Genomic DNA, 24,834 nt, shown 5'->3' with positions numbered 1-24,834 from the left:
CACTGGTTGATCAAATGTTTATCTCTGAAATGTAACACAAGACATACAGTAATTAAAATCACTTAGTTTCAACTTACAGTTGTGACCGTGTATTGAGTATCTATCATAAATAAGATACTGATCACTCCGTGGCAGATCATCACTATAACTCTCAAAGAAAACAGTGCTAGCCTAGCAAGTCTTTTAAGCTACTTTCCAAGCAATTACATATTTGTAGATTTCACATTTATACACACTACCGTTCAAAAGTTTGGGGTCAATTGGAAATTTCCTTGTTTTTGAAAGAAAATTACATTTTTGGTCCATTAAAATAACATAAAATTAATCATAAATACAGGGTAGACATTGTTAATGTTGTAAATGACTATTGTAGCTGGAAACGGCAGATTTATTATGGAATATCTACATAGGCGTACAGAGGCCCATTATCAACCATCACTCCTGTGTTCCAATGGCACGTTGTGTTAGCTAATCAAAGTTGATCATTTTAAAAGGATAATTGATCATTAGAAAACCCTTTTGCAATTATGTTAGCACAGCTGAAAACTGCTGTTCTGATTAAAGAAGCAATAAAACTGGCCTGCTTTAGACTAGTTGAGTATCTGGAGCATCACTAATTGTGGGTTCGATTACAGGCTCAAAATGGCCAGAAACAAATAACTTCTAAAATTCATCAGTCTATGCTTGTTCTGAGAAATGAAGGCTATTCCATGCGAGAAATTGCCAAGAAACTGAAGAGCTCATACAACGCTGTGTACTACACAGCATTGGGGCGGCAGGTAGCCTAGTGGTTAGAGCGTTGGGCCAGTAACCGAAAGGTTGCTAGATCGAATCCCCAAGAACTGGGAGGCCCCGGTGCACAACTGAGCAAGTTGGGACTGAGATGCTGGCCTTCTAGGCAGAGTTCCAAAGAAAAAGCCATTTCTCAGACTGGCCAATAAAAAGAAAAGATGAAGATGGGCAAAAGAACACAGACACTGGACAGAGGAACTCTGCCTAGAAGGCCAGCATCCCGGAGTCGCCTCTTCACTGTTGACATCGAGACTGGTGTTTTGCGGGTACTATTTCATGAAGCTGCCAGTTGAGGACTTGTGAGGCATCTGTTTCTCAAAATAGACACTCTAATGTACTTGTCCTCTTGCTCAGTTGTGCACTGGGGCCTCCCACTACTCCTTCTATTCTAGTTAAAGCCAGTTTGCGCTGTTCTGTGATGGGAGTAGTACACAGCGTTGTACGAGATCTTCTGTTTCTTGGCAATTTCTCGAATGGAATAGCCTTCATTTCTCAGAACAAGAATAGACTGACGAGTTTCAGAAGAAAGTTTTTTTTTTTTTAAATCAGCTTTTTCCACCTACAATAGTCATTTACAGCATTAACAATGTCTACACTGTATTTCTGATCAATTTGATGTTTTTTTAATGGACAAAAAAATTGATTTTCTTTCAAAAACAAGGACATTTCTAAGTGACTCAACTTTTGAACGGTAGTGTATGTTTTAGCAAAAAATTTAAGCCATCCTTTTTAGATTTTCTAAATGTTCATATAAGATTAAAGCTGCAAATGTTTAACAGTCTGTCTTCAGGTAAATTGCTTTATTTCAAAGAGTGACGTAGCCAAGCCAGCTCTAGTTCACCGCTGCTCTACATTTTCTCACAGAGCCTTTATTCATTTCATAGTCAGACTGTAATGAGAAACTTCCCACTGGGCACAGACGTCAATTCAACATCTATTCCACGTTGGTTCCATGTAATTTCATCGTGGAAAAAACGTTGATTCAACTAGTGTGTTATTATTCACTTTACCTCTTGCTTCGTGGAAAAATGTCTTGAAAAACAAATGTTTCATATCAGACAGGATCGTACAAGGCAACACGGTGCCTAAAGATACTCGGTGCACATAGATTTAAGCCACTAAATATGTGGGCTTGAAAGCGCTGTGGATTTGCCACCTGAATGACTTGACAATAAAGCACAAAGAGTTGTTTAGGAAATTCTTCAAAAAGTCAGTTAAAGCATGGAAAGCCAGCTCGGCTGAAACCTATTCTACACAATCTTAGGAATGTCCTACATTTTCCCGACTATTCATGTATCAACTGACCACCCACAGTGGAGCTTCACATTCATACATGTACACTCTTAGAGAAAAAGGTTCTGGATAGAACCAATAAGGGTTCTATGCTTGCTTCATATATGGCACCCTTATTCTTATTCACTGAACTAAAATTGGTTCCATTTAGAACCCTATATGGATCCAATTTTGGTTCAGTGAAGAACAATCCCTAAAGGCTCTATATAGAACCTTTAGGGGTGCCATATATGAAGCAAGTATAGAAACCTTTTTTGGTTCTACCCAGAATATTTTTTCCTGAGAGTGTATACAACAAAACCACAAGTAAAACTGTTCACCCACAGACAACATCTTCAAGCTGAGTAGCCATATAAGCACATACTCCTTGCAAGTGTTTTTCCTGTCTAATCGTAGTTTTAATCTGCTTCAAGTGGTGATACTAAGGTGTAGTTTGGTCAGTCATCCAGTCCATATATAAACTGTATTCTGCATTTACACACTGTTAAAACACTTGTGTAAATATCTATGTTATCTTCTGCCATGTAAATCTATCAGACATACTCTAAGGCAGGATGCCTCTGTGGTTGTTAAGCATGTTCTTTTGTTCAGTTGCCCCAGTCAAGAAATAATTAACAAGAGTAGAAGAAGGCAGGAACTGGCTACCACACCCGACATTTTATCTCAGGGTTCATGGGAGTACCCGTTTTGCACTGGAATGCCTCTGAGAATGCTCCAAAATTCTGTAGGGAGCCAAGCACCCTGTGAGAGAAGATAGGTAAAGAGTGTTAACAGATTAATGACAGAAAATAGGTTGGAATAGCCAAACGCTACATTTTTACAGTTGGTCGTTACCTGTATTCCAGGGGACTGTGGGAGTCCGTTTTGATGGACTGGCTGGCATATTCAGGCCGATAGGCACCACACCATACCTGGAGGAGGAAGATGTATCACTAATTCATGAATTCAATTTTGACACAATAAAAGCAGATACAGTATTACTGTGCCCATAACACATTTATTTTCTCAACTACACCTGTTCATATTTTACAAGTGAAGATATTTTGGGACTGAATGTAAACCATAAAATGATGAGGAACATGATATGCCAGAGAGAACACCTTAAGGGGTACCAAGTCTTTTTTTCCAAGGCGCTGTTCGACAGCCCAACTGAATAATCCCAGCAGGGATTATGCTTGACTTTAGCTTTGACCTGGTTTTGGATGAAGACTGTCAAACACTAGTCTGGCTTTGCTCTGGCATTGTTTTCCCTGGCACAGTACCGCAGTGGTCTTTATTTTGGCAAAATATTCTGGACCCCTAGGTAGGTAGCTTGATATAATTATCTGGGGTAGTTTTAAACCCTTTGGTCCAACTGTTTATTTATTAAAACCCAAGTATTTAGGAAAATATACAGTTTTGGGGCTTCGTTGTCAGTGGTCTCTAGACCAGCGTTTCTCAATGGTCCGTGAACAGCAGTGGAGGAAGGGTGGTAATATACACTATATATACACACAACTATGTGGACACCCCTTCAAATTAGGGGATTTGGCTATTTCAGCCACACCCGTTGCTGACAGTTGTATAAAATTGAGCACACAGACATGCAATCTCCATAGGAAATGTTGGCAGTAGAATGGCCTTACTGAAGAGCTCAGTGACTTTCAACATGGCACGTCATAGGATACCACCTTTCCAACAAGTCAGTTTGTAAAATGTCTGCCCTGCTAGAGCTGCCCCGGTCAACTGTAAGTGGTGTTATTGTTAAGTGGAGACATCTAGGAGCAACAACGGCTCAGTCGCGAAGTGGTAGGCCACACAAGCTCACAGAACGGGACCGTCAAAAATCTTCTGTCCTCGGTTGCAACACTCACTAGTTCCAAACTGCCTCTTGAAATAACGTCAGCACAAGAACTGTTCGTCGGGAGCTTCATGAAATGGGTTTCAATGGCTGAGCAGCCGCACACAAGCCTAAGATCACCATGCCAATGTCGGCATTGGCTGGAGTGGTGTAAAGCTCGCCGCCATTGGACTCTGGAGCAGTAGAAACACGTTGTCTGGAGTGATGAATCACACTTCACCATCTGGCAGTCCGACGGACTAATCTGGGTTTGGCGGATGCCAGGAGAACGCTACCTGCCCCAATGCATATTGCCAACTGTAAAGTTTGGTGGAGGAGGAATAATGGACTGGTGCTGTTTTTCATGGTTTGGGCTAGGCCCCTTAGTTACAATGAAGGGAAATCTTAATGCTACAGCATATAATTACATTCTAGATGATTCTGTGCATCCAACTTTGTGGATCGCTGACTGCGAGTCAGGCCTAAATGCCCAACATCAGTGCCCGACCTCCCTAATGCTCTTGTGGCTGAATGGAAGAAAGTCCCCAGAAGAGTGGAGGCTGTTATAGCAGCAAATGGGGGGATCAACTCCATATTAATGCCCATGAGCTTTGAATGAGATGTTCGACGAGCAGTTGTCCACATACTTTTGGTCATGTAGTGTAAGTTTTATGCAATAAAGGTTGAGAAACAGTGGTCTACTCCAGACAACTACATTTATTAAAGGGATGCTTTGGGATTTTGTCAATGAGGCCCTTTATCTACTTCCCCAGATCCAGATGAACTCGTGGTTAACATTTTTATGCTAGTAGATACCCATAGACCTCCAGTCATTGTGCTAACGCTAGTAAGCATTGGCTCGCGAAACTACCTCTTACTTCCTTCTTACTGGACACAGATTCATAAAAATGGTATCAACAAGGGAAAGTAGATAAAGGGACTCATTGCCAAAATCCCGAAGTATCCCTTTAAAGTGGTGTTTACTCACTTGGGCAAAGTTAAGAAAGAAAAGTTGTTTGTGGTCCATGTCCAGACCAGGTAAACGATGCTCTTCACCTTCTCTCTCCATCCACTTCATGTAGGCCTGACCACAAATACACAAAAACATTCAAATGTCAAATATAAATGAGATACTATTTAAATCAGAAATCAATTTTTGTTAGAAAGTGGTTCATCGTGTTTTCATTGTGTTGTGGGGATTGAATGGGTTTTGTGAGGGTGTCACACCTTATAGGCTTGCCGAACTCCTCCGTTGTCAGCGATGTTCTCCCCCAAAGTGCTAATTCCACTGACCTGGGGTCACGCAGAGACAGTCATTAACACACTCACAAAAAATCATTCATCGTCAATAATCTTTTCTAGTGAAGCTAAAATGAAGTATTAGTCAGTACACCCAAATAAATGTTTGATTTTCCTATCCTTCTGCTACAATGGGAAACTCACATTTTGTCCGCCTGCGAGTTTCCAGTTGAAGTTGCCATATTGTTGCACCATGCATTGTGATTGGTCCTTGAAGTGCTCAGCAGAATAATTACTCCACCAGTTAAGCATGTTACCATCCTTATCAAAATTACGGCCTGTTTTGAAAGATAAAACGTGGAATTAATTGTGATGCAGTCTCATTTAAATTTCCCCATGAATTAATACTCTATACTAATCATCATTGTGCAACACATTGGACACAAACATGGACAGTGACTATAAATATGAGGACTGCCTCACCATTGTCATCAAATCCATGGGTGATCTCATGTCCAATGACCATCCCTATTCCTCCAAAGTTCAGGGCCTGGAGCTGCTGCTTACTGAAGAAAGGAGGCTGCAGGATACCTGCAGGGAATACTAGGATAAAGAACAGAGAGAAATGGACAGAGAACAGATCAGGCCAAATGAACAAAGAGAGTCTATCATTTTGCAACCTTAGGAGCAAGCCAATTAAACAGAATTTCAGCTTCATATCTGACTAATCATCACTGGACATTACCAGTCCATGTGTTTGCGGCATTGTCTGAGTGGAATTCATTGTGGCTTGCGCCCCAACCCCATCTCTTTTAGCCACAAAGCCTGTGTGCACTGGAGCCTGAAACTAGATCCATTCTATCAACAGCGGAAAGCATTACCGCCAGTCATTATTCTCAATGAGGTTAAAGTGGCAGTGAGACAGAACACCGGGGCACGCGGCAGAGAGGGCTCACATACAGAGAGGGCTCACATACAGAGAGGGCTCACATACAGAGAGGGCTCACATACAGAGAGGGCTCACATACAGAGAGGGCTCACATACAGAGAGGGCTCACATACAGAGAGGGCTCACATACAGAGAGGGCTCACATACAGAGAGGGCTCACACATACAGAGAGGGCTCACACATACAGAGAGGGCTCACACATACAGAGAGGGCTCACACATACAGAGAGGGCTCACATACAGAGAGGGCTCACACATACAGAGAGGGCTCACATACAGAGAGGGCTCACATACAGAGAGGGCTCATACCTACAGAGAGGGCTCACACATACAGAGAGGGCTCACATACAGAGAGGGCTCACATACAGAGAGGGCTCACACATACAGAGAGGGCTCATACCTACAGAGAGGGCTCACACATACAGAGAGGGCTCACACATACAGAGAGGACTCACACATACAGAGAGGGCTCACACATACAGAGAGGGCTCACATACAGAGAGGGCTCACATACAGAGAGGGCTCACATACAGAGCGGGCTCACACATACAGAGAGGGCTCACATACAGTGAGGGAAAAAAGTATTTGATCCCCTGCTGATTTTGTACGTTTGCCCACTGACAAAGAAATGATCAGTCTATAATTTTAATGGTAGGTTTATTTGAACAGTGAGAGACAGAATATCAACAAAAAAATCCAGAAAAACGCATGTAAAAAATGTTATGAATTGATTTGCATTTTAATGAGGGAAATAAGTATTTGACCCCTCTGCAAAACATGACTTAGTACTTGGTGGAAAAACCCTTGTTGGCAATCACAGAGGTCAGACGTTTCTTGTAGTTGGCCACCAGGTTTGCACACATCTCAGGAGGGATTTTGTCCCACTCCTCTTTGCAGATCTTCTTCAAGTCATTAATGTTTCGAGGCTGACGTTTGGCAACTCGAACCTTCAGCTCCCTCCACAGATTTTCTATGGGATTAAGGTCTGGAGACTGGCTAGGCCACTCCGGGACCTTAATGTGCTTCTTCTTGAGCCACTCCTTTGTTGCCTTGGCCGTGTGTTTTGGGTCATTGTCATGCTGGAGTAACCATCCACGACCCATTTTCAATACCCTGGCTGAGGGAAGGAGGTTTTCACCCAAGATTTGACGGTACATGGCCCCGTCCATCGTCCCTTTGATGCGGTGAAGTTGTCCTGTCCCCTAAGCAGAAAAACACCCCCAAAGCATAATGTTTCCACCTCCATGTTTGACGGTGGGGATGGTGTTCTTGGGGTCATAGGCAGCATTCCTCCTCCTCCAAACACGGCAAGTTGAGTTGATGCCAAAGAACTCCATTTTGGTCTCATCTGACCACAACACGTTCACCCAGTTGTCCTCTGAATCATTCAGATGTTCATTGGCAAACTTCAGACGGGCATGTATATGTGCTTTCTTGAGCAGGGGGACCTTGCGGACGCTGCAGGATTTCAGTCCTTCACGGCGTAGTGTGTTACCAATTGTTTTCTTGATGACTATGGTCCCAGCTGCCTTGAGATCATTGACAAGATCCTCCTGTGTAGTTCTGGGCTGATTCCTCACCGTTCTCATGATCATTGCAACTCCACGAGGTGAGATCTTGCATCGAGCCCCAGGCTGAGGGAGATTGACAGTTCTTTTGTGTTTCTTCCATTTGCGAATAATCGCAGAAACTGTTGTCACCTTCTCACCAAGCTGCTTGGCGATGGTCTTGTAGCCCATTCCAGCCTTGTGTAGGTCTACAATCTTGTCCCTGACATCCTTGGAGAGCTCTTTGGTCTTGGCCATGGTGGAGAGTTTGGAATCTGATTGATTGATTGCTTCTGTGGACAGGTATCTTTTATACAGGTAAGAAACTGAGATTAGGAGCACTCCCTTTAAGAGTGTGCTCCTAATCTCAGCTCGTTACCTGTATGAAAGACACCTGGGAGCCAGAAATCTTTCTGATTGAGAGGGGATCAAATACTTATTTCCCTCATTAAAATGCAAATCAATTTATAACATTTTTGACATGCGTTTTTCTGGATATTTTTGTTGTTATTCTGTCTCTCACTGTTCAAATAAACCTACCATTAAAATTATAGACTGATCATTTCTTTGTCAGTGGGCAAACGTACAAAATCAGCAGGGGATCAAATACTTTTTTCCCTCACTGTACAGAGAGGGCTCACACATACAGAGAGGGCTCACACATACAGAGAGGGCTCACACATACAGAGAGGGCTCACATACAGAGAGGGCTCACACATACAGAGAGGGCTCACATACAGAGAGGGCTCACACATACAGAGAGGGCTCACACATACAGAGAGGGCTCACACATACAGAGAGGGCTCATACCTACAGAGAGGGCTCACATACAGAGAGGGCTCACATACAGAGAGGGCTCACACATACAGAGAGGGCTCACATACAGAGAGAGCTCACATACAGAGAGGGCTCACATACAGAGAGGGCTCACACATACAGAGAGGGCTCATACCTACAGAGAGGGCTCACATACAGAGAGGGCTCACATACAGAGAGGGCTCACACATACAGAGAGGGCTCACATACAGAGAGGGCTCACATACAGAGAGGGCTCACATACAGAGAGGGCTCACACATACAGAGAGGGCTCACATACAGAGAGGGCTCACATACAGAGAGGGCTCACACATACAGAGCGGGCTCACATACAGAGAGGGCTCACACATACAGAGAGGGCTCACACATACAGAGAGGGCTCACATACAGAGAGGGCTCACACATACAGAGAGGGCTCACACATACAGAGAGGGCTCACACATACAGAGAGGGCTCACACATACAGAGAGGGCTCACACATACAGAGAGGGCTCACACATACAGAGAGGGCTCACACATACAGAGAGGGCTCATACCTACAGAGAGGGCTCATACCTACAGAGCGGGCTCACATACAGAGAGGGCTCACACATACAGAGAGGGCTCACATACAGAGAGGGCTCACATACAGAGAGGGCTCATACCTACAGAGAGGGCTCACATACAGAGAGGGCTCACATACAGAGAGGGCTCACATACAGAGAGGGCTCACATACAGAGAGGGCTCACACATACAGAGAGGGCTCATACCTACAGAGAGGGCTCACATACAGAGAGGGCTCACATACAGAGAGGGCTCACATACAGAGAGGGCTCACATACAGAGAGGGCTCACATACAGAGAGCGCTCACATACAGAGAGCGCTCACATACAGAGAGGGCTCACATACAGAGAGGGCTCACACATACAGAGAGGGCTCACACATACAGAGAGGGCTCACACATACAGAGAGGGCTCACGCATACAGAGAGGGCTCACACATACAGAGGGCTCATACCTACAGAGAGGGCTCATACCTACAGAGAGGGCTCACACATACAGAGAGGGCTCACACATACAGAGAGGGCTCACACATACAGAGAGGGCTCACACATACAGAGAGGGCTCACACATACAGAGAGGGCTCACACATACAGAGAGGGCTCACATACAGAGAGGGCTCACATACAGAGAGGGCTCACATACAGAGAGGGCTCACATACAGAGAGGGCTCACATACAGAGAGGGCTCACATACAGAGAGGGCTCACATACAGAGAGGGCTCACACATACAGAGAGGGCTCACATACAGAGAGGGCTCACATACAGAGAGGGCTCACACCTACAGAGAGGGCTCACATACAGAGAGGGCTCACACATACAGAGAGGGCTCACACATACAGAGAGGGCTCACACATACAGAGAGGGCTCACACATACAGAGAGGGCTCACACATACAGAGAGGGCTCACACCTACAGAGAGGGCTCACATACAGAGAGGGCTCACACATACAGAGAGGGCTCACATACAGAGAGGGCTCACACATACAGAGAGGGCTCACATACAGAGAGGGCTCACACATACAGAGAGGGCTCACATACAGAGAGGGCTCACATACAGAGAGGGCTCACACATACAGAGAGGGCTCACATACAGAGAGGGCTCACACATACAGAGAGGGCTCACACATACAGAGAGGGCTCACATACAGAGAGGGCTCACATACAGAGAGGGCTCACACATACAGAGAGGGCTCACATACAGAGAGGGCTCACATACAGAGAGGGCTCACATACAGAGAGGGCTCACATACAGAGAGGGCTCACATACAGAGAGGGCTCACACATACAGAGAGGGCTCACATACAGAGAGGGCTCACACATACAGAGAGGGCTCACATACAGAGAGGGCTCACATACAGAGAGGGCTCACACATACAGAGAGGGCTCACATACAGAGAGGGCTCACATACAGAGAGGGCTCACATACAGAGAGGGCTCACACATACAGAGCGGGCTCACATACAGAGAGGGCTCACACATACAGAGAGGGCTCACATACAGAGAGGGCTCACATACAGAGAGGGCTCACACCTACAGAGAGGGCTCACATACAGAGAGGGCTCACACATACAGAGAGGGCTCACATACAGAGAGGGCTCACACATACAGAGAGGGCTCACACATACAGAGAGGGCTCACATACAGAGAGGGCTCACACATACAGAGAGGGCTCACACATACAGAGAGGGCTCACATACAGAGAGGGCTCACATACAGAGAGGGCTCACACATACAGAGAGGGCTCACATACAGAGAGGGCTCACATACAGAGAGGGCTCACACATACAGAGAGGGCTCACACATACAGAGAGGGCTCACACATACAGAGAGGGCTCACATACAGAGAGGGCTCACATACAGAGAGGGCTCACATACAGAGAGGGCTCACATACAGAGAGGGCTCACATACAGAGAGGGCTCACACCTACAGAGAGGGCTCACATACAGAGAGGGCTCACATACAGAGAGGGCTCACATACAGAGAGGGCTCACACATACAGAGAGGGCTCACATACAGAGAGGGCTCACATACAGAGAGGGCTCACATACAGAGAGGGCTCACATACAGAGAGGGCTCACATACAGAGAGGGCTCACACATACAGAGAGGGCTCACACATACAGAGAGGGCTCACACATACAGAGAGGGCTCACACATACAGAGAGGGCTCACACATACAGAGAGGGCTCACACATACAGAGAGGGCTCACACATACAGAGAGGGCTCACACATACAGAGAGGGCTCACACATACAGAGAGGGCTCACACATACAGAGAGGGCTCACACATACAGAGAGGGCTCACACATACAGAGAGGGCTTACACCTACAGAGAGGGCTCACACATACAGAGAGGGCTCACACATACAGAGAGGGCTCACACATACAGAGAGGGCTCACACCTACAGAGAGGGCTCACACATACAGAGAGGGCTCACACATACAGAGAGGGCTCACACCTACAGAGAGGGCTCACACCTACAGAGAGGGCTCACACATACAGAGAGGGCTCACACCTACACAGAGGGCTCATACCTACACAGAGGGCTCATACCTACACAGAGGGCTCATACCTACACAGAGGGCTCATACCTACACAGAGGGCTCATACCTACACAGAGGGCTCATACCTACAGAGGGCTCACACATACAGAGAGGGCTCACACTTACAGAGAGGGCTCATACCTACACAGAGGGCTCATACCTACAGAGGGCTCATACCTACAGAGAGGGCTCATACCTACACAGAGGGCTCATACCTACAGAGGGCTCATACCTACAGAGAGGGCTCATACCTACACAGAGGGCTCATACCTACACAGAGGGCTCATACCTACAGAGGGCTCACACATACAGAGAGGGCTCACACCTACAGAGAAGGCACATACCTACAGAGAAGGCTCATACCTACAGAAAAGGCTCATACATATGGGCTCATAAGACTGTTAAATAGCTAACAGAATAGCTAAACAGACTATTTGAGACTATTTTTGCACTGTGTCTATACACACTCACAGGACTCTACACACTCAAACTGACATTCCAATGCACACATATAAACCCTACACACACACGCACTCACATACAGTCACCATTTACACTGCTGCTACTCTATTTCTCATATCCTGATGCCTAGTCACCTTACCCCTATACAATTATATGGTATTGGAACTGACTTCTTACTTTCTTGTGTTCTTCACATTTTAAATGTTTGATTTATTGTGTGTTTTTGACTACCTTGTTATTTTTAGTGGTATATTGATATTGATTACTGCATTGTTGGGTTTGGAGCGTGCAAGAAAGGCATTTCACTGTACTTCACTGTACTGCATGTGACATTAAAACTTGAAACTTCACACAGCATAGCACTCACATCAGAGCCAAACCATAATAGTCACCAGGTGGTCTGTCTGTCAGCTTTCAGTAAGACTACAAATAGACCCAAAGGAATGGCTTGAAGAGTTGTGTAATATTTCACGATGGTTCAGGGGAAGAAATGTTCAATGTAATGTTTCATGTTCTGTATGTAATGCAATATTATTACAACCAAATGCAAACGAGTCCATATTCAAAATTCCTTTGATTTTCTCCAGTTAGCTGCAAGCTGCATGCATTCACATCATTTCTTAAATCAGGAGTAGACTATTTTTCAATCATTCAAGAATTTGTAAGAAATAAATCCTTTGCTAGTATAGAAACAAATACTGTAGTCACAATTATTGTTAGTAAGGGATATCCTTAAGTCAGGATTGGCCGGCGATAGATAACTTCAGATGGATGACGAACGATGCAGCCAGTGTGTTGGCTGTTGTCATATTACCTATCTGGTTTCTGTTTGGTGAGTAGAAAGCATTGACCACAGCAGCACCAATGATCCACCTAGAAAAAAACACTAGAATATAGACCTCACCATTTAAGAGGGAATGTGGAATGTGTACATGTGTTTATGTTCACGTGTGTCTACGTGAGGCTAAATGGAGGTATCTTACATGTCCGGGTCGACCGGCTCTCTCAGCTTCTTCAAACTCTTGTGTGCTTCAGCCTGCAGGTTCTCAAGGACGTTCTCAAAGTAGTTCTCCTCACTGAAGTTCAGCTGCAGACAGAGACCAGATCATCAGAAACAATCTAGACAACAATTTGTACATCCATTTCACTCTGAAAAGGAGGATTTATCATAATCCTTTGAGGCCCAAAGGTGCTAATGTGTGGGCAGGTCTCACAGACATACGTGGGCATACTCCTGGTCAAGCTTCAGATTGCTCTCTTCCAGAATGTGGTCAGGATAGCCAATATGCTCCTTAATGGCCATGGCCTGTAACATAGAGCAGTAGAACACTCAGCTGGTCAGTTCTTTCTTTTACATATTCAAAACACTGATGATGTACAGGTAACTGCCAAAATAAAGGAAACACGTGAGTAAATGAGGGATACAAAGTGTATTGAAAGCAGGTGCTTCCACACAGGTGTGGTTTCCATTAGTTAATTAAAGCAATTAACATCATGCTTAGGGTCATGTATAAAAATGCTGTGCAGGCCATTATTTTGGCTACCATGGCCATGCCCCTATAGGATGATAATGTCCCCATCCACAAGGCACAAGTGGACACAATGGTTTGATGAGCATGAAAATGATGTAAACCTTATGCCATGGCCGTCTCAGCCACCAGATCTCAACCCAACTGAACACTTCTGGGAGACTCTGGAGCGGAGCCTGAGACAGTGTTTTCCACCACCATCAAATGATGGAATTTCTTGTGGAAGAAGGGTTTCGCATCCCTCCAATAGAGTTCCAGACACTTGTAGAATCTATGCCAAGGTGCCTTGAAGCTGGTGGTGGCCCAACATCCTATTAAGACACTTTATGAATTTGTTTCTATTATTTTGCAGCTAGCTGTACATTGTATGTTTGTTTGCAATACTATGTTTGTACCTTCTCTCTTGCTTTTTCCTTAGACTGGTCATCCATCCAGCTCAACTCCTCTAGCGTCTCCACGTACGCTTCCTGGATCTTACTGATGAGGTCACTAACCTGCCCACACAAAGAGATAGTATATTAATTTACAGGGAAAGCAAACACAAACACACACACAAAGTGCAGACTAAACTGCTGTAGTGACAGTGATTATAGAAGCCGGAGCAGATTTTCCTGTTTTGTCTGCATCCTGTCTACACGAGTGACTCACCATGCGTTTACTCTCGCCAGCAAAGGTCTCTCGCACATACAGAGCCCCCACTGCGTTCTCCATGCTGCCCTGGACGTAACGCACACAGTCTCTCCACCGCGCCTCCTCTATGGTCGTCCCATACAGGGCCTGACCACACAGACAGACCGTCAGTTGCCACACGTTTATACATGAATGAGCTTTTCAATGTGTTTGTTTCTAAGGGCTCATTAAATCTGTATCATTGAAGTGTTACAGATTGCGCAATATACATTTTAAGGTAATTTCCAATTGAGCCGACATAAGCATGCAGCGTTTACCGTGAATGAATTCTTCGCTGTCGCAGGAACATTGTCTTTAAATTTCACTCACAATGTAATGCTGAATTTCCACAATATGGATTGAATGGAGCCCTAAGGGTGCTCCTAGATGTGCTCATATCTCTGTCTCACCTTTTTATAGTGTGCCCTGGCATCTTTGAAGCGGCGACTAAGGCTGCTGACTCTCTCCATGACAACCTGCCAGGTGAGGTAGTTCTGCATGGTTCTGGAGGAGGAGACATTTCACCCAATAATGTCACTCAATCACTCAACCAATGGATATACTGTACGTAACACACAGCGCTAGATGATGCAACCACAAATCTACACTTAGAAAAATGGTTTCCAAAAGGGTTCTTCGGCTGTCCCCATAAGATAACCATTTTTGGTTCCAGGTAGAACTCTTTTGGTTTCTTTTTAGAACCCTCTGGGGAAAGGGTTTTACATGGAACCCAACAGAGTTCTGCCTGAAACCAAAAAGGTTTCTTCAATGGGTTCTCCTATGGGGACAGCCGAATAACCCTTTTGTTTTAGGTTCTAGATAGCACCTTTTTTTCTAAGAGTGTACCGTTCTGCATGACTCACATGATAAATCACAGTAGATAAAATATTGATAGAGGCAAATTTGAACTATGGTCTACACATCATCAGCTCTGACCTGACAGTGTGTTTGGAGAGCACTTTGTTCATCTTCTCCAGGTAAGGGGAGCTATAGACCACCACCTCCTCTTCCAGCTCTACCTTCACAGCCACGTTGGACAACACACCACGCACAAACCTTGTCCAGTTAAAACCCTGGAAGAAATAGCATTGTTTTTGTTAGTAATATTAGTCTGAGGCTTGCTCTGCAATCTACAAGTGCATTAACAAGTGCATAACCTAACAACTAGCGACCTCGTCAAGAAGCTCTGACCTCTTGGCGTAATGGCTAAGATGTTGGGTTGACAGTCGCTGGACCCAGGTTTGAGTCCCGGTCGAGGCAACCCCCCAAATTTACTACATTGGTGTCAGAAGTGGGATTGTGCCTGTGAGGCCATCGGAAAGGCGTGTACATGTGAGGGACTTGGTATAGCGAAGCGTGGGAACACGCTCTCCCGACGGAAGGGGGTAATGTAACAACCTTAATGTATGCACTACTGTAAGTCGCTCTGGATAAGAGCGTCTGCTAAATGACTCAAACGTAAACCAACACCTAGCAAGATCATCAAGGGGTTTGGACCTCTGAGCGTAATGGTTAAGGTGTTGGCTTGACAGTCGCTGGACACGGCCTCGAGTCCCAGTCGTGGCTACCCCCTGAATTCGCTACAATATATATATATAGTATAAGGCTTTCTCTACTTTATAAGGACAATGCCATTAGATTTAGGGCTCCAGTCGTATCCACTTGAAATCACTAGAGTTGAAGCACTTACGTTGAGATTGAAGGACTCCTGCAGCTCAGTCAGGGTCATCTTTTTGTAGAGAATCGTGACATCTTGACGATCCTCTGCGGGGGATGTGGCCTTTGACATGACAAGACAGAAAGCACAGGCCTACAGTCATGTCTGATGTATTGAAGTGTAAGGTGACAAACACTGTATTTAGCCATAATGTTGATCTATTCAAGTTTTTAACATGCAGATGACATGTAGTACAGTATAGTTGATTTCATCCGTCTCTATTAGAAGTTTCTTGTTGAAGACTAATTCATTTAATAAGAGGGGGTAAATCCACCTCATTTGTGTTCCTGTCTCTTTTTAACTTCTGTCACAGTTCCAGTTCCTGTTGTGGCAGGTTGACACTCACATTTGCGATATCTGTTTCCAGCTCCAGCACTTGCACCATCTCCTCCACCACACGATCATCTTCCTGGGTCAAGTTCCTGTCTTCCCGGGCAATCCTCACCATGGAAACCATGAACTGCAGGTAGGCCTCTCGAACCTAAAGAGCCACATGACACATACACGCAAAGATGACCTTGTCTTTTCCAGTGCAATGACATTAACAGTACATTAATACACAATACTGTTTATGAAAGTACCCTTTTGTAGTTTCCATCATTGAAGTAATACTCTCTGGATGGCATTCCTAGTCCTGGCTGGTCAATCTGTAAAATAAAAACAGACTTGTTAGTTTTCTTACCACCCAATCAGAATGGGGGAAGATTTAATAAAAAAACACAAGCACTAAACTTTTGGAACATTGCGTATTCAAACACTGTCCTTACGTAGATGATGTGGCGCCGGGAGTCACGGTCATCAGTCCACACATACATATCCAGCAGGACCTTCTTGTGGTAACGAGAGATGAGGGTGGCTAGAGTGTCCTCCAGGCTCCAGGACTCCTCTGGGATAATACAATTAAACAATTAAACATAAATACAGTACCAGTCAAAAGTTTGGATACAGCTACTCATTCAAGGGATTTTCTATTTCTACATTATAGAATAACAGTGAAGACATCAAAACTATGAAATAACACCTATGGAATCATGTAGTAACCAAAATAGTGTTAAACAAATCCAAATACACTACCAGTCAAAGGTTTTAGAACACCTACTCATTCAAGGGTTTTTCTTGATTTTTACTATTTTCTACATTGTAGAATAATAGTGAAGACATCAAAACTATGAAATAACAAATGGAAGCATTTAGTAACCAAAAAAGTGTTAAACAAATCAAAATATATTTTATATTTGAGATTCTTCAAATAGCCACCCTTTGCCTTGATGACAGCTTTGCACACTCTCCGTATTCTCCCAACCAGCTTCACCTGGAATGCTTTTCCAACAGTCTTGAAGGAGTTCCCTCATATGCTGAGCACTTGTTGGCTGCTTTTCCTTCACTCTGCGGTCCAACTCATCCCAAACCATCTCAATTGGGTTGAGGTCAGGTGATTGTGGAGGTCAGGTCATCTGATGCAGCACTCCATCACTCTCCTTCTTAGTCAAATAGCCCTTACACTGCCTGGAGATGTGTGGGTCATTGTCCTGTTGAAAAACAAATGATAGTGGGACTAAGTGAAAACCAGATGGGATAGTGTGTCGCTGCAGAATGCTGTGCTAGTCATGCTGGGTAATTTTACCTTGAATTCTAATAAAACACAGACAGTGTCACCAGAAAAGCACCCCCACACCATCACACCTCCTCCTCCATGCTTCACGGTGGGAACCGCACATGCGAAGATCATCCATTCACCTACTCTGCATCTCACAAAGACAGGGCGGATGGAACCAAAAATCTCAAATTTGGACTCATCAGAACAAAGGACAGATTCCCACCGGTCTATTGTCAATTGCTCGCGTTTCTTGGCCCAAGCAAGTCTCTTCTTATTATTAGTGTCCTTTAGTAGTGGTTTCTTTGCAGCAATTCGACCATGAAGACCTGATTCAGGCAGTCTCCTCTGAACAGTTGATGTTGAGATGTGTCTGTCAGTTGAACTCTGTGAAGCATTTATTTGGCTGCAATCTGAGGTGCCGTTAACTCTAATGAACTTATCCTCTGCAGCCAAGGTAACTCTGGGTCTTCCATTCCTGTGGCGGTCCTCATGAGAGCCAGTTTCATCATAGCACTTGATGGATTTTGCGACTGCACTTGAAGAAACTTTCAAAGTTCTTGAAATGTTCTGTATTGACTGACCTTCATGTCTTAAAGTAATGATGGACTGTTGTTTCTCTTTGCTTATTTGAACTGTTCTTGCCATAATATGGACTTGGTCCATATTAGGGCTATGTTCTGTATACCACCCCTACCTTATTGCAACACAACTGATTGGCTGAAATGCATTAAGAAGGAAAGACATTCCACAAATTAACTTTTAACAAGGCACACCTGTTAATTGAAATGCATTCCAGGTGATTACCTCATGAAGCTGGTTGAGAGAATTCCAAGGGTGTGCAAAGCTGTCATCAAGGCAAAGAGTGGCTACTTTGAAGAATCTCAAATATAAAATATATTTTGATTTGTTTAACACTTTTTTGGTTATTACATGATTCCATATGTGTTATTTCATAGTTTTGATGTCTTCAATATTATTCTACAATGTAAAAAAACAGTAAAAATCAAGAAAAACCCTTGAATGAGTAGGTGTTTACAAACTTTTGACTGGTTGTATACATTAAATCTACATTAAATCTAACATTCAACATCTGGTTGGCAGAGAGTAGACTGACTACCTCTCACACAGCCAAGTTTAGATGGCCACTGCCGCAGATTTACAGTGCAGTCATAAATCTGTCTGTGCAGATGCACCAGATGCACTTCCGCATTGTAAATTCTGTTTGAGAACCTACATTTGATTACACTGGCGACAGTCAGGTTTAGTGCAGAGAAAAACGGTCTATTTTAAGAATCAGTCACAGTCCTGATTGGGAAGCTGCCCACTCAACACATCCACCCCCCCCCGTCCCCCCCGTCCCCCCCCGTCGTCGTCACTACACCTGACTGCCCTTCAGTAGAGCCAGGGGGGCACGCCTGGATGACCATGTCACATGTCACTCACAATCATATCACTCATCATTTCAGTTGGTGGATGTGGGACTAGAAGTACCCACAACAATAGTAAACTAACAAATTTTGGACCAACTGGGGACTTTTTGTTAGACGGCACTTTTTGTTAGTCGCTATTTCTAGGGCGTTTAGAGTTAAGGTTAGAATTAGTGTTAGGGTTAGAATTACGTTTAGGAGCTAGGGTTAGTTTTAGGTTCAGGGTTAGGAGCTAGGGTTAGGTTTGGGGTTAGGGTTAAGGTTAGGTTTTGGGGTTACGGTTCGGGTTAGGGGTCAGAGAAAATAGGATTTTGAATGGGACTGAATTATGTGTCCCCACATGTGTCCCCACATGGTAAGTTATACAAGACTGTGTGTGTGTCAGTACCAGTAGTGCTGTTCCAGTCCTCCGAGGCAGCAGGCCAGTCTCCTATGCTGTCAATGAGATGCATGAGCGGCTGGGAGTCGCGCTGCTCTATGAGAGCTACAGAAGACAACATGACACTATTAGCAACACACTGTCAGTCAATCTTACATACAGTACTGTTAATGAATGTTACAGGGTATGCAGCTGATTCCGAGACCAAGTTTGGTTGAGAGGATCCCTACTCACTCTCATTCATGCAGGAGCTGTAGAGAGTTTTGGCCTTCTTGAAGGCGTCACGGTCCTGATCACTATCAGTCTCAAAAACTCCTGTGAGGAGACGACCGACAGAAACAAAAATGTACCTCATTCTGTCTAGTGATGTGATCTAACACAGAAAGTAGATTTGATCCTGCAAAAAACACCGTATCTGAGCATAGGTCTCTTTTCCCGCACAATGGCTGACCCTGAGGTTCCTATGGAAACATGTCGCTGTCTGACCTTTGAGTACAATCTCCAGCCTGTCTCTGAGGATGTCGAAGACACTGTGCCGGGAGCTGGTCTCTGGGATGACATGACGCTCCAGCCAGCCCCCACAAGCATATTGGTAGAAGTTCTGACACGGCTCCACCGTCGCATCCATGTTCTGCAAGAGACGAGCGGCTGTGGAGGGTAAAGTCAGCGGAGGATGGATAGGGGAGAATGTGAATAACATAGAAGGAAAGGGAATATTATGATGCAGTTATCTGTTAAGTTGATATAAAATTGAGTGATGAGTTTTGTTTTTGGAGGACGGACAACCCCATACGCAGGCGGAACTGCTCACCTGCTGTGACGCACTCAGGAGTTGTGCAAACATTGCTGGGGCCAGAACGATACTTCTGCCCTGAAAACATCAAAAAATAAATAATATTGTCATTCCTGGCAGAGAGTAGGAATTTATTAGCAGCAGCATCAAGGGATTTTAGATTTCTCTGGCAAATCATTGCTTGATACTGTCTGTCTGTCTGTCTGTCTGTCTGTCTGTCTGTCTGTCTGTCTGTCTGTCTGTTCGTTCTCTGAAATGGCTGCATCAGCAATGACTCTGTTCTCTCGCTTTTGTCCGACATTGCTGATGAAGCAGCAGAGGGAATTAAGAGGGGATCATCCTCTGTCCAGATTACATCGTACCGTATCCTATAACATATAAACACATACAGTATTTCAACTCAAGTGTCAAGACTCACCCTCAGTGACTGAGCTCCTATTGGACCGCTCTGCATTGGAGATGAAAAGACATTACAAACACTTGTTCAGAGCAGTTACTGTACCTAGTACACACAGGAGGCTGGTGGCACCTTCATTGGGGAGGACCGGCTCGTGGTAATGGCTGGAGCGGAATTAGTGGAATATTATCAAATACATCAAACACATGGTTTCCATGTGTTTGTTGCCATTCCATTTGCTCCGTTACGGCTATTATTATGAGCCGCTCCTCCCCTCAGCAGCCTCCACTGCTAGTACAGTAGACTAGAATGCGTTGCCTAATTGTTTTCTGAAAATTGGTTGCCTATAGATTTCACAAAACACTCTGGAATAGTTGTCAAAAGATGCTAATAACGTTTTCTGTTACTCTCCTATTTTAATAACCTACTGCTTGAATGTGCTTTCAAACAATACTAATCATAACATAAACACCTGAAACATCACACATGTTATGGTATTTCTTCACTCATTTCCAGTGAGGTGAGTGTAATTAGTGGAGGTCAAACTCTATTTATATTTTGATTGTAACTGGGTTGAGCCTACCTCTCAGAGCCGATGTGTAGAGGACTATCAGTCCAGCCAGGGCACAGCTGACCAGCAACAACAGCACAGACAGCCCAGTCTCTGCAACAGTCCAACGACGCTTCCCTGGTTTGGTAGATTTTTCCATGATATCCATTTGGCTTTCGGATTTGCCCATTCTCAGCTCTCCGGGCTCTCTGGAAAAGTAGTGTGGAGAGTGACAGGAACGGGGTACAGCCAGAGAGCGTGCGGTGCCTCCCTGTGGGTGAGTGGGCTGTGTAAACTGATGCAGTGCAACGCCAGTCGCTCAAGTGACCTAGAGCGAGTGAGAAAAACATAGTTGAACCTTTGATATATCTCTTCTCCATATGAAAGTGTCTCCTTTCTATGCTAATAGTCTCATCAATCACACATTTCCATGGTTCCATTACTGCGCAACATTGTAATGAAATGATTTTGCGTGTCAAATACATGGTGTTCCCTTGACTGCTGCTGTGATGTGGTATTGAACCAGCCTTAGCTGACACTGCATGACAAATTGTGATTTTGTGTGGGGTACTTCGCTATTTTCAGGAAATTACGAGGTTGGGACATAGCGTAATATTTGTTAAATTAGACTTGAGACATTTTTAGCCTTGCAAGTGGTCCTTTTAGGCCTATGTTAGATATAAAATGGGTTTCTTAAAGCATTTTTAATGTAATTATGCATTTGTGCATTTAGATTTAAAAAAAATTATAGACCTAACTGAATAGGTGTAATGTGGCCCTTTATAATTCTACAGTTGGCTGTACACTTCTCTACAACATGCTTCCAGAGCAATATTTCCTATTCATTGCAATGGTTTATTTGAACACAATATTGCAAATGAGCATTTCTGGGGAACAAACCCTCAATTACTAATACCTTTCGGCATCACTTTGCATCTATTCACTTATCGGCACCTGTTCCTCCCATACCAGCCTCCTCCCATACCAGCCTCCTCCAATACCAGCCTCCTCCAATACCAGCCTCCTCCCATACCAGCCTCCTCCGATACCAGCCTCCTCCGATACCAGCCTCCTCCAATACCAGCCTCCTCCCATACCAGCCTCCTCCAATACCAGCCTCCTCCCATACCAGCCTCCTCCAATACCAGCCTCCTCCAATACCAGCCTCCTCCCATACCAGCCTCCTCCCATACCAGCCTCCTCCAATACCAGCCTCCTCCCATACCAGCCTCCTCCCATACCAGCCTCCTCCCATACCAGCTTCCTCCAATACCAGCCTCCTCCCATACCAGCCTCCTCCAATACCAGCCTCCTCCCATACCAGCCTCCTCCCATACCAGCCTCCTCCCATACCAGCCTCCTCCAATACCAGCCTCCTCCCATACCAGCCTCCTCCCATACCAGCCTCCTCCAATACCAGCCTCCTCCAATACCAGCCTCCTCCAATACCAGCCTGTTGCACACTTTCTCTAGATTACCTCTATTAGGAGTGACAGGAGGCAGGGCTGTAAATAAGAGGTGCATGTCGCTGTGCCCCAGTAACTCCTCTTGATGAATACTCATGGGCACATGTCTGGCACTGCTGTGATGGATGACTGGGGGGAGGGGGGAGGATGGAGGACGAGGATGAAGAGGAGGGAGGATGGAGGGGAGGGAGGGAAGATGGAGGGGTAGAGGAGGGGAGGATGGATGGGGAGGATGGAGGGGAGGGCAGATGGAGGGGTAGAGGACAGGAGGATGGAGGGACAGGATGGAGGTGGGGGAGGATGGAGGGGGAGGGAGGATGGAGGGGTAGAGGAGGGGAGGGAAGATGGAGGGAGAGGATGGATGCAGGGGAGGGAGGATGGAGGGGGAGAATGTAGGAGTTGGAGGATGGAGGGGTAGAGGAGAGGAGGGGAGGGGGAGGATGGAGGGGAGGATGGGGGGGTGGAGGGCTAGATGAGGGGAGGATGGAGGGGTAGAGGAGGGCTAGATATTTAGATATTATATATTTAGATATTGCATATTTGATTTCTAATAGTGATTTGATTGTATTGTCATCATCAAGGACCTTTTTCTAAATCAGTTTTCTCACTAATGGTGGTGCTCATTTATGCATTCAATTCCGTTGATATAGGTATTACCCTCATACGTCTTGAAGAATAGATTAGATTTAGTAATCTAGAAAAGAGTCCTTCTATTTAGGCCATGAGCCATGAGACTTGAGCACCATGCGCAGCGTTTCACTTAGTGAGCAGTGTTATGGTGTGGATCTGTATGTGTCAAAAGGAAACCTTCGGGTGGGAAATGTAATGGATTAAAATGTTCCTTTCTCTAAAGATATTTTCTCATTAGTTTGGATGACATGTTCGGTGATTGGTACCGTAGCTACTTTTCTAAACTCTCAACTCTGTGCCAGTGATTAGTGCCTGTGTGTCAGGTCAACAGTGTGAACAGTGTATGAACAGTCTAACATACTCACGTCTACACATATTGCTTTGTTTATAACTGTATAAGTACATTGAAAATATAACATTGGAATATTTCTAGTAGTTTGCTAAAATGACATTTCAGGTGGCTTTGGAGGTATTTGTTGGATGCACAAACATAGCATTCATGGTCGAAATAATCCATATGGTAGTCGACACACATGATACAGTTTCATTCAAAATAGAACAGAAAAGTGTTATCTGACTGGGAGCAAAATGAGACATATATTTTGTAATCTAAATTAAATGACCAGCAAAGATCTTACAAATAAGACTCCAGTTTAAATCCTATGAAAAGCTGAAGCTATGAAGGTATACCTGTGTATGAACCTGTCCTGGTACAAGGTGTTCAGAGGTGTGTAGCGAGGGAGTGCCTGTGAGGCAGTGCTCCTTACCTGTATCTGGTCAGTAGAACTCCCTGAGACGTCCCTTACAGCAAGCTGTATTTCCCAGACACCCCTACTGAGCTGTCACCCAGAGCTGGTGTGTGGAGAAATGAGGCTGTGGAACTGGATCCTGGAGAGACTATCTGGTCTAGTTCGCAGCTCAGGGAGGGTGTGTGAGAGAGAGACAGAGTGAGAGAGTGAGAGAGGGAGTGGAGGGAGTGAGATAGAGATAGAGAGAGGGGGGGTGAAAGAGTGAGAGATGGAGGGAGGGGAGGGGTATAGGGAGAGATGATAGCAGGCTGCCAGTGAGATAGTGACAGTGATAATAAGAAATCCTGAGGAGAAGAAGGCTGTTGGGAGGGGGACAGAGAGAGAAAGAGAGAGACAGAGACAGAGAGAGAGAGAGAGAGAGAGAGAGACTCATCATTAGAGAGAGAAAGAGAGAGAGAGAGAGAGAGAGAGAGAGGAAGAGAGAGAGAGAGAGAGAGAGAGAGAGAGAGAAAGAGAGAGAGAGAAGCAGAAGAGGGGATAGGAAGATCGCAGTAGGCATCAGTTTCCTCCTCAGTGTTTCATTTTCTCACAGAGGTTTCTATTGAAGGTTCCCAGCTGCTGAGTGAATCAGTGAAAAGGACAAAGGGATGCTGAGAGACGGGAAGCTGCCTGGGAGAGCAACTGGAGAAAAGCATGGGCTTACAGGAATCTGCGGAGGGAGTGTAGGGAATGTAATATTGTCTCCTTCGTGTCCCAGGCCGAATGAGCAGGTTAAAACCATGTTTCCCCTCTCATGGCTCTACCCTCCAGCCCCAGCCTCAGGGAGGGCACTACTGCTTGTGGGAAGTTAGTTAGCTGCTGCCTGGTGTCGCTTCTGGCTGAGACATGAACCCTGCCCTGGTGTCAGATTGAAATGGCGTGGCGCCC

General features: G+C 45.0%; 1 protein-coding gene across 1 annotated transcript; it reads right to left on the bottom strand.

The window, feature by feature from the left end:
• LOC139555459 (membrane metallo-endopeptidase-like 1) lies at positions 1–24,195 on the bottom strand. The gene is made up of 24 exons (XM_071369164.1): positions 23,926–24,195; positions 21,096–21,390; positions 20,534–20,563; positions 20,134–20,193; positions 19,809–19,970; positions 19,557–19,637; positions 19,332–19,427; positions 16,687–16,805; positions 16,501–16,566; positions 16,266–16,400; positions 15,893–15,982; positions 15,139–15,275; positions 14,613–14,706; positions 14,182–14,310; positions 13,929–14,027; positions 13,227–13,310; positions 12,988–13,091; positions 12,819–12,877; positions 5,627–5,746; positions 5,348–5,481; positions 5,132–5,197; positions 4,893–4,988; positions 2,920–2,996; positions 1–2,826 (listed from the first exon to the last, which is right to left on the bottom strand). Exons 2-24 carry the CDS (start codon positions 21,250–21,252, stop codon positions 2,727–2,729), a joined length of 2,295 nt encoding a protein of 764 aa, XP_071225265.1. The 5' UTR covers positions 21,253–21,390; positions 23,926–24,195; the 3' UTR covers positions 1–2,726.
• Between the last annotated feature and the right edge of the window lie 639 nt (positions 24,196–24,834).

This window comes from Salvelinus alpinus, chromosome 2 (assembly GCF_045679555.1).
Source record: "Salvelinus alpinus chromosome 2, SLU_Salpinus.1, whole genome shotgun sequence".
NCBI lineage: Eukaryota > Metazoa > Chordata > Actinopteri > Salmoniformes > Salmonidae > Salvelinus > Salvelinus alpinus.
The sequence above is the reverse complement of the archived record's forward strand: the minus strand, read 5'-3'. Positions and strand labels throughout refer to the sequence as shown.

What these genes read in the sequence shown, in the direction of transcription:
- LOC139555459 (XM_071369164.1), bottom strand. Translation starts at nt 21,252, where the DNA reads ATGGGCAAATCCGAAAGCCAAATGGATATCATGGAAAAATCTACCAAA. An exon ending in CTACACATCGGCTCTGAGAG is followed by an intron (nt 20,564 to 21,095) that starts GTAGGCTCAACC and finishes TCTCCAATGCAG; the next exon opens with AGCGGTCCAATAGGAGCTCA. An exon ending in CAGCTCCTGCATGAATGAGA is followed by an intron (nt 19,428 to 19,556) that starts GTGAGTAGGGAT and finishes TGTCTTCTGTAG; the next exon opens with CTCTCATAGAGCAGCGCGAC.